At 62.2% G+C, this 14129-nt stretch overlaps 1 protein-coding gene across 3 annotated transcripts in view; it reads right to left on the bottom strand.

Annotated features, from left to right (window-relative positions):
* Positions 1-2200: 2200 nt before the first annotated feature.
* MEGF8 (multiple EGF like domains 8) overlaps positions 2201-14129 on the bottom strand; it is a 56184-nt gene continuing 44255 nt past the window's right edge. The window contains exons 16-18 of one of the 3 annotated variants that reach the window (XM_090128158.1): positions 12055-12270; positions 9586-9891; positions 2201-4713 (exon numbers count right to left, since the gene is read on the bottom strand). In XM_090128158.1, coding sequence (XP_089984284.1) covers positions 4342-4713; positions 9586-9891; positions 12055-12270 — 894 coding nt within the window. In that variant the 3' untranslated portion in view covers positions 2201-4341. The other 2 variants (XM_090128159.1, XM_090128160.1) reach the window with 2 other exon arrangements.

Here is a 14129-nt window from a genome sequence, read left to right as displayed (position 1 = left end):
CACATCCCCCATAACCCCCACATCCCCCATTACCCCATAACCCCCATCACCCCCATCACCCCCATACCCCCCCATGACCCCCCCATGACCCCACACCCCCCATGTCCCCCCATTACCCCCATATCCCCCATTACCCCCACGACCCCGTGACCCCGTGACCCCGTGACCCCGCCCCCTACCCATCATGCCACGCGCGGCAGGCGCCGGTGGCGAAGCGGCCCAGGTAGGTGCCGAAGGCGAAGCAGCGGCCCAGCGAGCGGCACCAGGCGCACGGCCCCGCCTGCAGCACGCACTGCGAGCAGCTCCGCCGGCTGCCGCGCGGGGGGGCGGGGCGGATATGGGGCGGGAGGGGGGAAATGGGGGGATATGGGGGGATATGGGGGGGCGAAATGGGGCGGGGGGGGATATGGGGGAGGAAATGGGGGGATATGGGGCGGGGGGGGGGAAATGGGGGGGGAATGGGGCGGGGGGGGATATGGGGGGGGGGGGAGGGGGGATATGGGGCGGGGGGGATATGGGGCGGGGGGGGGAAATGGGGGGGAAATGGGGCGGGGGGGGATATGGGGGAGGAAATGGGGGGGGGAAATGGGGCAGGGGGGGAGATATGGGGGGGGATATGGGGGGATATGGGGGGGAGATATGGGGCGGGGGGGGAAATGGGGGGGGGGATATGGGGGGGATATGGGGCGGGGGGGGAAATGGGGGGAGAAATGGGGCAGGGGGGGGAAATGGGGGGGTGGAAATGGGGAGGGAAATGGGGGGGGGGGATATGGTGGGGTGGAAATGGGGGGGTGGGAATGGGGGGGGGATATGGGGGGGGAAATGGGGCGGGGGGGGATATGGGGGAGGAAATGGGGGGCGGATATGGGGCGGGGGGGGGATATGGGGGAGGAAATGGGGTGGGGGGGGATATGGGGGGGTGGGAATGGGGAGGGAAATGGAGGGGGAAATGGGGGGGAAATGGGGCGGGTGGATATGGGGGGGGCAGAAATGGGGCGGGGGGGAAATGGGGGGGGAAATGGGGGGGTTAATGGGGTGGGGGGGATATGGGGGAGGAAATGGGGGGGGTTAATGGGGTGGGGGGGGATATGGGGGAGGAAATGGGGGGGGGAAATGGGGGGGGGGAATGGGGGGGTGTAAATAGGGGGGGGAAATGGGGGGGGGATATGGGGCGGGGGGGATATGGGGGGGTGAGAATGGGGGGGTGGAAATGGGGCAGGGGGGGGATATGGGAGGGGAAATCGGGGGGTGGGAATGGGGGGGGATATGGGGGGGGAAATGGGGCGGGGGGGGAAATGGGGGGGAGAAATGGGGCGGGGGGGGGGATATGGGGGGGAAATGGGGCGGGGGGAAATGGGGCAGGGGGGGCATATTGGGGGGTGGAAATGGGGGGGGATATGGGGCGGGGGGGGGATATGGGAGGGGAAATCGGGGGGTGGGAATGGGGGGGGGATATGGGGGGGGAAATGGGGCGGGGGGGGATATGGGGCGGGGGGGGGAAATGGGGGTGGAAATGGGGCGGGGGGGGGATATGGGGGAGGAAATGGGGGGGGGGATATGGGGTGGGGGGGGATATGGGAGGGGAAATCGGGGGGTGGGAATGGGGGGGGGATATGGGGGGGAAATGGGGAGGGAAATGGGGGGGACAGAAATGGGGCGAGGGGGGATATGGGGGGGTGGAAATTGGGGGCGGGCGGCATAAATGGGGGGGATAGAAATGAAATGGGGGTGTGGAAATGGGGGGGGGAAATGGGAGGGGGAAAATGAGGGAGGGGGTGGAATTGGGGGGGTGGAAATGGGGGACGGGGTGGATATGGGGGGGGTGGAAATGGGGGGGTAAATGGGGGGGTGGAAATGAAATGGGGGGGTGGAAATGGGGGGATGGATATGGGGGGGTGGAAACGGGGGGGTGGATATGGGGGAGAGTGGATATGGGGGGAGGGTGGAAATGGGGGGGGGTGGAAATGGGGGGGGTAGAAATTGGGGGATGGATATGGGGGGGGATGGATATGGGGGGGGTGAATGGGGGGGGATAGAAATGGGGGGGTGGAAATGGGGGGGGGGTGGATATGGGGGGGGATGGGAATGGGGGAAGGAGGCATAAATGGGGGGGATAGAAATGAAATGGGGGGGGTGGAAATGGGGTGGGGGGGGATATGGGGGAGGGGGGGATATGGGGGGGGGGTATGGGGGAGAGAGGCATAAATGGGGGGGGATAAATGGGGAAGATAGAAATGGGGGGGATAGAAATGGGGGGGGAGATAAAAATGGAGGACGGAAACATTTGACCCCATATGACCCCCATGACCCCACAACCCCTATGACCCCATATGACCCTCTATGACCTCACAACCCCACAACCCCTACGACCCCCTACGACCCCATAACCCCCCACAATCACCTATGACCCCATATGACCTCCTATGACCCCCTACGACCCCATAATCTCCTATGATCCTCTATGGCCCCATATGACCCCATAACCCCATATGACCCCACGACCCCACAGCCCCCTATGACTCCATATGGCCCCTATGACCCCACGACCTCACAACCCCTATGACCCCCTATGACCCCATAACCCCACAACCCCATGACCCCATATGATCCCATATGATCCCACAATCCCCTATAACACCTTATGATCCCATATGACCCCACAACCTCCTATGACCTCATATGACCCCCTATGACCCCATGACCTCACAACCCCTATGACCCCGTATGACCCCATATGACCCCCTATGACCCCGTAACCACCAACAATCCCCTATGACCCCTTATGACCCCATATAACCCCATATAACCCCATATGACCCCATATGACCCCCTATGACCCCATGACCCCACAACCCCCAATGACCCCATATGACCCCCTATGAACCCTATGACCCCATATGACCTCTATGACCCCTATGACCACATGACTCCACATGACCCCTATGACCCCCTGTGACCCCATAACCCCCCACAACCCCCTATGACCCCCTATGACCCCATATAACCCCATACGACCCCATAATCCCATATGACCCCATATGACCCCCGATGACCCCATAACCCCGCACAATCCCCTATGACCCCTTATGACCCCACAACCCCATATGACCCCCTATGACCCCTATGACCCCATATGATCCCATGACCCCATATGACCTCTATGACCCCTATGACCACATGACCCACTATGACCCCTATCACCCCTACGACCCCACAACCCCAAATGACCCACTATGACCCCGTCTGACCCTTATGACCCCGTCTGACCCCTACGACCCCCATGACCCCATATGACCCCCATGACCCCACAACCCCAAATGACCCACTATGACCCCATATGACCCCATAACCCCCCACAACCCCCTATGACCCCATAACCCCATATGACCCCATATGACCCACTATGACCCCACCACCCCACAACCCCATGATCCCCTATGACCCCAATAACCCCATGACCCCACAACCCAAAATGACCCCATATGACCCCCTATGAACCCTATGACCCCATATGACCCCATGACCCCATATGACCCCATACGACCCCATATGACTCACTATGACCCCACAACCCCATATGACCCCCTATGACCCCACGACCTCACAATCCCCTATGATCCCATATGACCCATTATGACCGCATCACCCCATATGACCCCTATGACCCCACAATCCTAAATGACCCCATATGACCTCACAATCCCCTATAACCCCATATGACCCCCTATGACCCCACGACCCCACAGCCCCCTATGACCCGATATGACCCCCTATGACCCCATATGACCCCATATAACCCCCTATGACCCCATAACCCCCTACAACCCCTATGACCCCATATGACCCCCTATGAACCCCATGACCCCGTATGACCCCTACGACCCCCATGACCCCATATGACCCCCTATGACCCCTATGACCCCGTCTGACCCCGTCTGACCCCATGACCCCATACGACCTCTATGACCCCATATGACCCCCTATAACCCCATGACCCCACATGAACCCCTATGACCCCTACGACCCCCATGACCCCATATGACCCCTATGACCCCTATGACCCCATAACCCCATATGACCCCATATGACCCCATAACCCCCCACAACCCCCTATGACCCCACGACCCCACAACCCCAAACGACCCCCTATGACCCCATAACCCCCTACAACCCCTATGACCCCATATGACCCCCTATAACCCCATGACCCCACATGACTCCCTATGACCCCTATGACCCCTACGACCCCCATGACCCCATATGACCCCATGATCTCACAACCCCTATGACCCCGTATGACCCCATATGACCCCCTATGACCCCATAACCACCAACAATCCCCTATGACCCCTTACGACCCCATGACCCCATACGACCTCTATGACCCCTATGACCACATGACCCCCTATGACCCCTATGACCCCTATGACCACATGACCCCACATGACCCCCTATGACCCCTATGACCCCATATAACCCCCTATGACCCCATAACCCCCTACAACCCCTATGACCCCATATGACCTCTATGACCCCTATGACCACATGACCCCCTATGACCCCTATGACCCCACATGACCCCATGACCCCAGCCCACCTGCTGCAGATGAGGGGGCAGCCGCTGGGGTCCCGCACCGCCCCGTCCATCCGCCCCCTGCGGCTGCACACGAAATCGCCGGGCCGGGGGGTGGGCTGCCACTCACAGAACGGGTCCTGGGGGCACAAAGAGGGACCCCATAGCGACCCCATACAGACCCCATAGCGACCCCACAGCGACCCCATAGTGACCCCATAGCGACCTCCCGGGCTGGGGGGTGGGCTGCCACTCACAGAACGGGTCCTGGGGGCACAAAGAGGGACCCCATAGCGACCCCACTGCGACCCCATACAGACCCCATAGCGACCCCATACAGACCCCATAGCGATCCCACAGCGACCCCATACAGACCCCATAGCGATCCCACAGCGACCCCATAGCGACCCCATACAGACCCCATAGTGATCCCACAGCGACCCCATAGCGACCCCACAGCGACCCCATAGTGACCCCATAGCAACCCCATAGGGACCCCATAGCGACCTCCCGGGCTGGGGGGTGGGCTGCCACTCACAGAACGGGTCCTGGGGGCACAGGGACGGACCCATACCGACCCCACTGCGACCCCATAGCGACCCCATACAGACCCCATAGTGACCCCACAGCGACCCCATAGCGACCCCATACAGACCCCATAGTGATCCCACAGCGACCCCATAGCGACCCCATACAGATCCCATAGTGACCCCACTGTGACCCCATAGCGACCCCATACAGACCCCATATTGATCCCACAGCAACCCCATAGCGACCCCACAGAGACCCCATAGAGACTCCATAGGGACCCCATAGCAATCCCATAGGGACCCCATAGCAACCCCATAGAGACCCCATAGAGACCCCAGAGGGACTCCATAGGGACCCCATAGGAATCCCATAGCAACCCCATACAGACCCCATAGCGACCCAATAAAGATCCCATAGGGACCTCATAGGGACCCCATAGCAACCCCATAGGGATCCCATAGCGACCCCACAGCAACCCCATAGGGACCCCATAGTAACCTCCCGGGCCGGGGGGTGGGCTGCCACTCACAGAACGGGTCCTGGGGGCACAGGGACGGACCCATAGCGACCCCATACAGACCCCATACAGACCCCATAGTGATCCCACAGCGACCCCATAGCGACCCCACTGCGACCCCATAGCGACCCCATACAGACCCCATAGTGATCCCACAGCGACCCCATAGCGACCCCATAGTGACCCCATACAGACCCCATAGTGATCCCACTGCGACCCCATACAGACTCCATAGTGACCCCACTGCGACCCCATACAGACCCCATAGTGATCCCACAGCAACCCCATAGCGACCCCACAGAGACCCCATAGAGACTCCATAGGGACCCCATAGCAACCCCATAGAGATCCCACAGAGACCACATAGCAACCCCATAGAGACCCCATAGCGACCCCATAGGGATCCCACAGAGACCCCATAGTGACCCCACAGCGACCCCATAGGGACTCCATAGGGACCCCATAGTGACCCCATAGCAACCCCATAGGGACCCCATACAGACCCCACAGCAACCCCATAGCAACCCCATAGGGACCCCATACAGACCCCATAGCGACCCCGTACAGATCCCGTAGGGACCCCACAGTGACCCCATATGGACCCCATAGGGACTTCATAGGGATCCCATAGCGACCCCACTGGAACTCCATAGGGACCCCGTAGGGACACAGGGACCCCATATGGACCCCATAGCGACCCCACAGGGACACAGGGACCCCATAGAGACCCATAGGGAACACAGGAACACATACAGACACATAGGAACACATTGGGGACCCCATAGAGACCCATAGGGACCCATAGGGACCCCATAGAGACCCCATAGGGAACCATAGGGACCCCATAGAGACCCCACAGAGACCCATAGAGACCCCATAGGGACCCCACAGAGACCCATAGGGACCCATAGGGACACCCTCCCACGCGACCCCCATGACCCCCGCCCCACCCCCACGTGACCCCCCTCCCATGTGACCCCACCAACCCACGTGACCCCGTGACCCCAGGCCCCCCCACCCTCACGTGACCCCCCTCCCACGTGACCTCCCCCACCCACGTGACCCCCATGACCCCAGGCCCCCCCACCCCCACGTGACCCCCCTCCCACGTGACCTCCCCCACCCACGTGACCCCCATGACCCCAGGCCCCCCACCCCCACGTGACCCCCCTCCCACGTGACCTCCCCCACCCACGTGACCCCCATGACCCCAGGCCCCCCACCCCCACGTGACCCCCCTCCCACGTGACCTCCCCCACCCACGTGACCCCCATGACCCCAGGCCCCCCACCCCCACGTGACCCTCTTCCCATGTGACCTCCCTCCCACGTGACCTCCCCATAACCATGTGACCCCCCATAACCACGTGACCCCCCCACAACCATGTGACTCCCCAAAACCACAAGACCCCCCCCACCCACGTGACCCCCACAATTACATGACCCCCCCCACAACCACGTGACCCCCACTACCACGTGACCCCCCCACAACCACGTGACACCCCATAACCACGTGACCCCCCCACAACCACATGACACCCCATAACCACGTGACCCCCACAACCACATGACCCCCATAACCACATGACGCCCCATAACCACGTGACCCCCCCACAACCACGTGACCCCCCCACAACCACGTGACACCCCATAACCACGTGACCCCCCCACAACCACATGACCCCCCATAACCACGTGACCACCATAAACACGTGACCCCCCATAATACTTGACCCCCCCACAACCACGTGACCCCCCCAAAACCACGTGACCCCCACAACCACATGACCCCCCATAACCACATGACACCCCATAACCCCAAGACACCCCATAACCACGTGATCCCCCCACACCCACGTGACCGCGATAACCACGGGACCCCCCAAAACCACATAACCCCCCATAACCACGTGACCCCCCCAGAACCACGTGACACCCCCAGAACCACGTGACCCCCATAATACGTGACCCCCCCACAACCACATGACCCCCCCCACAACCACATGACACCCCATAACCACGTGACCCCACAACCACGTGACCCCCATACCACGTGGCCCCCCACCACGACACCCCACAACCATGTGACCCAGCCATAACCACGGGACCCCCCCATAACCACGTGAACTCCAACCACATGACCCCCACAACCACGTGACCCACCCATAACCACATGACCCCCACAACCACATGAACCCCATAACCACGTGACCCCCATAACACGTGACCCCCCCACAACCACATGACCCCCACAACCACGTGATCCCTATAACACATGACCCCCATAACCACGTGACCCCAATAACCATGTGACCCCCACAACCACGTGACCCCCATAATACGTGACCCCCCCCACAACCACATGACCCCCCATAACCACAAAACCCCCATAACCACGTGACCCCCTTAACCACGTGACCCCAATAACACGTGACCCCCCACAACCACATGACCCCCGCACAACCACGTGACCCCCCATAACCACGTGACCCCTATAAGACATGACCCCCCACAACCACATGACCCTCCATAACCACGTGACCCCCATAACCACATGACCCCCCCATAACCACGTAACCCCCAACCACATGACCCCCACAACCACGTGACCCCCCAATAACCACGTGACCCCCATAACAACCCCCCCATAACCACATACTTCCCCCATAACCACGTGACCCCCCACACCCACGTGACCCCCATAACTGCATGACCCCCCATAACCACGTAATTCCCCCATAACCACGTGACCCCCCCACAACCACGTGACCCCCATAACCACATGACCCCCATAGCCACGTGACCCCCCCACACTCACGTGACCGCGATAACCACGTGACTCCCCAAAACCACAAGACCCCCCCAATAACCACGTGACCCCACAACCACGTGACCCCCACAACCGCATAACCCCCCCACAACCACGTGACCCCCACAACCACGTGACCCCCATAACCACATGACACCCCATAACCACGTGACCACCATAACCACGTGACCCCCCATAATACTTGACCCCCGCACAACCACATGACCCCCATAATACGTGACCCCCCCACAACCACGTGACCCCCCCATAACCACATGACACCCCATAACCACGTGACCCCCCCACAACCACGTGACCGCGATAACCACGGGACCCCCCAAAACCACATAACCCCCCCTATAACCACGTGACCCCCCCAGAACCACGTGACACCCCCAGAACCACGTGACCCCCATAATACATGACCCCCCCACAACCACGTGACCCCCCCACAACCACATGACCCCCCATAACCACATGACACCCCATAACCACATGACACCCCATAACCACGTGACCCCCCACAACCACGTGACCCCCATAACCACGTGACCCCCCACAACCATGTGACCCCCCCATAACCACGTGACCCCCAACCACATGACCCCCACAAACACGTGACCCCCCACAACCACGTGACCCCCACAAACACGTGACCCCCCACAACCACGTGACCCCCATAACCACATGACACCCCATAACCACGTGACCCCCACAACCACATAACCCCCCCACAACAACGTGACCGCGATAACCACGTGACTCCCCAAAACCACAAGACCCCCCCATAACCACGTGACCCCCACAACCACGTGACCCCCACAACAACTTAACGCCCCCCATAACCACGTAATTCTCCCATAACACGTGACCCCCCCAACACATGACCCCCCCCACACCCACGTGACCCCCACAACCACGTAATTCCCCCATAACTCGTGAGCCCCCCCCACACCCACGTGACCCCCCCCACACCCACGTGACCCCCACACACCCACGTGACCCCCCCACAACCACGTGACCCCCACAACCACGTGACCCCAACCACGTAATTCCCCCATAACTCGTGAGCCCCCCACACCCACGTGACCCCCCCACACCCACGTGACCCCCACAACCACGTAATTCCCCCATAACACGTGACCCCCCCACACACCCACGTGACCGCGGTAACCACGTGCCGCCGTACCGCGGCGCACTGCCCGCACTCCACGTGCTCCTCGCACGCCGGACACTCGTTGGGTCTCAGCACCAACCTGGGCCCCTCCTCTCCTCGCCGCCCCCCCCCGCACAGCCCCTCCCCCCCGGGGGCGCTGCGGGACACGCAGGAGGAGCTGGGGGGGCACCAGGCGCAGCTCAGGTCCGCCAAGCAGCGGCCGCACGACGGCAGCCGAGAGCAGCCGCCGGGGGGCGCCAACGAGCCCGACGTGCGGTGCGGCTCCAGGAAGAAGAAGGAGATCTCCTGCGTCACGTGATGGGGGGGAAGGTCACGTGACGGGGTGCCCTTGGGGGTAGAGGGACCCCAGAGACCCCAAAGAGACCCATAGAAAAACCCCATAGAGAGACCCATAGAGCCCCATAGAGACCCATAGGGACCCATAGAGACCCATAGGGACCCATAGAGACCCCATAGAGACCCATAGAGACCCCATAGAGACCCATAGAGACCCCATAGAGACCCCATAGAGACCCATAGAGACCCATAGAGACCCCATAGAGACCCATAAGGACCCCATAGGAACCCCATAGAGAACCCAGAGAGAGACCCCAAAGAAAGACCCAATAGAGACCCCATAGAGATCCATCGGGACCCATAGAGACCCATAGAAAAACCCCATAGAGAGACCCATAGTGACCCCATAGAGACCTCACAAAGACCCCATAGAGACCCCATAGAGAAACCATAGAGACCCATAGTGACCCCATAGAGACCCCATAGAGACCCATAGGGACCCATAGAGACCCCATAGAGACCCCATAGCGACCCCATAGAAACCCATAGAGACCCCATAACGCCCCCCCCCACCCCATAGGGACCCCATAACTCCCTCCCCACACCCCATAACGCCCCCCCCACCCCATAGCGACCCCATAACGCCCCCCATCACCCCACAGAGACCCCCCTAACCCCATAGCGACCCAATAACAACTTCCCATAACCCCATAGAGACCCCATAATGGCCCCCCCACCCCATAGGGACCCCATAACGCCCCCCCCCCCCTCCACCCCATAACGCCCCCACCACCCCACAGACCCCCCCTAACCCCATAGAGACCCCATAACAACTTCCCATAATCCCATAGAGACCCCATAACGCCCCCCCTACACCCCATAGAGACCCCATAACGACTCCCCCACACCCCATAACGCCCCCCCACCCCCTAGAGACCCCATAACGCTCCCCCATCACCCCACAGAGACCCCCCAGGACCCCATAAAGACCCCCCATAACGACCCCCCCTCTGACCCCATAGGGACCCAATAACGCCCTCCCCACACCCCATAGAGACCCCATAACGACCCCCCCACACCGCATAACGCCCCCTCCACCCCATAGGGACCCCATAACGCCCCCCCCACACCCCATAACGCCCCCCCACCCCATAGAGACCCCATAACGCCCCCCCACACCCCATAACGCCCCCCTACCCCATAGGGACCCCATAACGCCCCCCCTCCACCCCATAGCGACCCCATAACGCCTGCCCCCACCCCATAACCCCCCCCTCCACCCCATAACGCCCCCCACACCCCATAGAGACCCCATAACGACTCCCCCACACCCCATAACGCCCCCCCGACACCCCATAGCGACCCCATAACGCCCCCCCCACCCCATAGGGACCCCATAACGCCCTCCCCACACCCCATAGAGACCCCATAACGACTCCCCCACACCCCATAACGCCCCCCCCACCCCATAGGGACCCCATAACTCCCTCCCCACACCCCATAACACCCCCCCCACCCCATAGAGACCCCATAACGGCCCTCCCACACCCCATAGCAGCCCCCCCACCCCATAGGAACCCCATAATGACCCCCCATCACCCCATAGGGACCCCATAACACCCCCCCACACCCCATAGAGACCCATAACGACCTCCCCACACCCCATAACGCCCCCCCCACCCCCTAGAGACCCCATAACGCCCCCCCATCACCCCACAGAGACCCCCCAGGACCCCATAAAGATCCCCCATAACGACCCCCCTGACCCCATAACGCCCCCCCCCACCCCATAGAGACCCCATAACGGCCCTCCCACACCCCATAGCGGCCCCCCCACCCCATAGGGACCCCATAACGACCCCCCATCACCCCATAGAGACCCCATAACGCCCCCCCACACCCCATAACGCCCCCCTACCCCATAGAGACCCCATAACGCCCCCCCGACACCCCATAGAGACCCCATAACGCCCCCCCCCCACTCCCTAGCGACCCCATAATGCCCCCCCCCACCCCATAGAGACCCCATAACACCCCCCCCACCCCATAGCGACCCCATAACGCCCCCCCCCCCACTCCCTAGCGACCCCATAATGCCCCCCCCCACCCCATAGAGACCCCATAACACCCCCCCCACCCCATAGCGACCCCATAACGCCCCCCCCCACTCACGCTGCCCCCCGGCACGCCGGTGCGATCCCACACCAAGGTCAGCTCGCTGCTGCCCCCGTTACTGAACCCCAAATCGTCTTGGGGTTCCCCCCCGCTGCGCCCCTCCACCTGCAGGGCGTAACGACCCCGGGGGGGGGACAGCAGGGCCCGACCCCCCCCCCGGACCAGGGGCCGGGTCTGCCGCTCCTGGGGGGCGGCCCAGCGGCCCACTTCTTCCTATGGGGTGAAAAAGGGGGGGGGATATTGGGGTCGGGAAGCCATGTAAGGACTGACCCCAAATCCACCCGACCGCCGTGACCACGTGACCTCACATCGCCCACCCCCCCCACGTGACCCCTGACCTCCCGTGGCCCCACGCCCCCCCCATGTGACCCCACCACGTGACATGACCTCTGACCCCATGACCCCACCCCACGTGACCCCTGACCTCCCCAGACCCCACGCCCCCCCCATGTGACCCCACCACGTGACCACATGACCTCTGACCCCATGACCCCACCCCACGTGACCCCTGACCTCCCCAGACCCCACGCCCCCCCCATGTGACCCCACCACGTGACCACATGACCTCTGACCCCATGACCCTACACCCCAAGTGACCCCTGACCTCCCCTGACCCCACACCCCCCATGTGACCCCACCACGTGACCCCATGACCTCTGACCCCATGACACTACACCCCATCTCCTGACCTCCTCTGACCCCACGCCCCCTTGTGACCCCACCATGTGACCACATGACCTCTGACCCCATAACCCCACCCCCAAGTGACCCTTGACCTCCCCTGACTCCACACCCCCCATGTGACCCCACCATGTGACCCCATGACCTCTGACCCCATGACCCCACCCCACGTGACCCCTGACCTCCCCTGACACCACACCCCCATGTGACCCCAACACGTGGCCACATGACCTCTGACCCCATGACCCCCCCATGTGACACCTGACCTCCCCTGACCCCATGTGCCCCCATGTGACCCCACCACGTGACCACGTGACCTCTGACCCCATGACCCCACCCCAAGTGACCCCTGACCTCCCCTGACCCCACGCTCCCCCAAGACCCCCCCATGTGATCACTGTGACCCCATGACCTCGTATCACCCCTGACCTCCCCCAACCCTACACCCCCATGTGACCCCATGACCTCTGACCCCATGACCCTACACCCCACATGACCCCTGACCTCCCCTGACCCCTCACCCCCCCGATGACCTCCCCATGTGACCATGCTGACCCCATGACCTCGTATCACACCTGAGCTCCCCCAACCCTACACCCCCCCATGTGACCCCACCACATGACCCCATGACCTCTGACCCCATGACCCCACCCCAAGTGACCCCTGACCTCCCCTGACCCCACGCTCCCCCAAGACCCCCCCATGTGATCACTGTGACCCCATGACCTCGTATCACCCCTGACCTCCCCCAACCCTACACCCCCATGTGACCCCATGACCTCTGACCCCATGACCCTACACCCCATGTGACCCCTGACCTCCCCTGACCCCTCACCCCCCCGATGACCTCCCCATGTGACCATGCTGACCCCGTGACCTCGTATCACCCCTGACCTCCCCTGACCCTACAGCCCCATGTGACCCCACCACGTGACCCCACGCTATGGGGTGCTATGGGGTGCTATGGGGAGCTATGGGGCTCTATGGGGTGCTATGGGGTGCTATGAGGCTTTATGGGGCGCTATGGGGTGCTGTGGGGTGTTATGGGGTGCTGCGGGGCTCTATGGGGTGCTATGAGGTGCTATGGGGTGCTGTGGGGCGCTGTGGGGTGCTGTGGGGTGTTATGGGGTGCTACGGGGCTCTATGGGGTGCTATGGGGTGCTATGAGGCGCTATGGGGTGCTGTGGGGCGCTATGGGGTGCTGTGGGGTGCTGTGGGGTGTTATGGGGTACTACGGGGCTCTATGGGGTGCTATGGGGTGCTATGAGGCGCTATGGGGTGCTGTGGGGCGCTATGGGGTGCTATGGGGTGTTATGGAGCGCTATGGAGCTCTATGGAGTTTCTATGGGGTCCCTATGGGTCCCTATGGGGTCTCTGTGGGTCTCCATGGG

This window comes from Phasianus colchicus, chromosome 32 (genome assembly GCF_987193195.1).
Source record: "Phasianus colchicus chromosome 32, bPhaCol1.hap1.1, whole genome shotgun sequence".
NCBI lineage: Eukaryota > Metazoa > Chordata > Aves > Galliformes > Phasianidae > Phasianus > Phasianus colchicus.
This window is presented reverse-complemented; position numbering and strand designations above follow the sequence as displayed.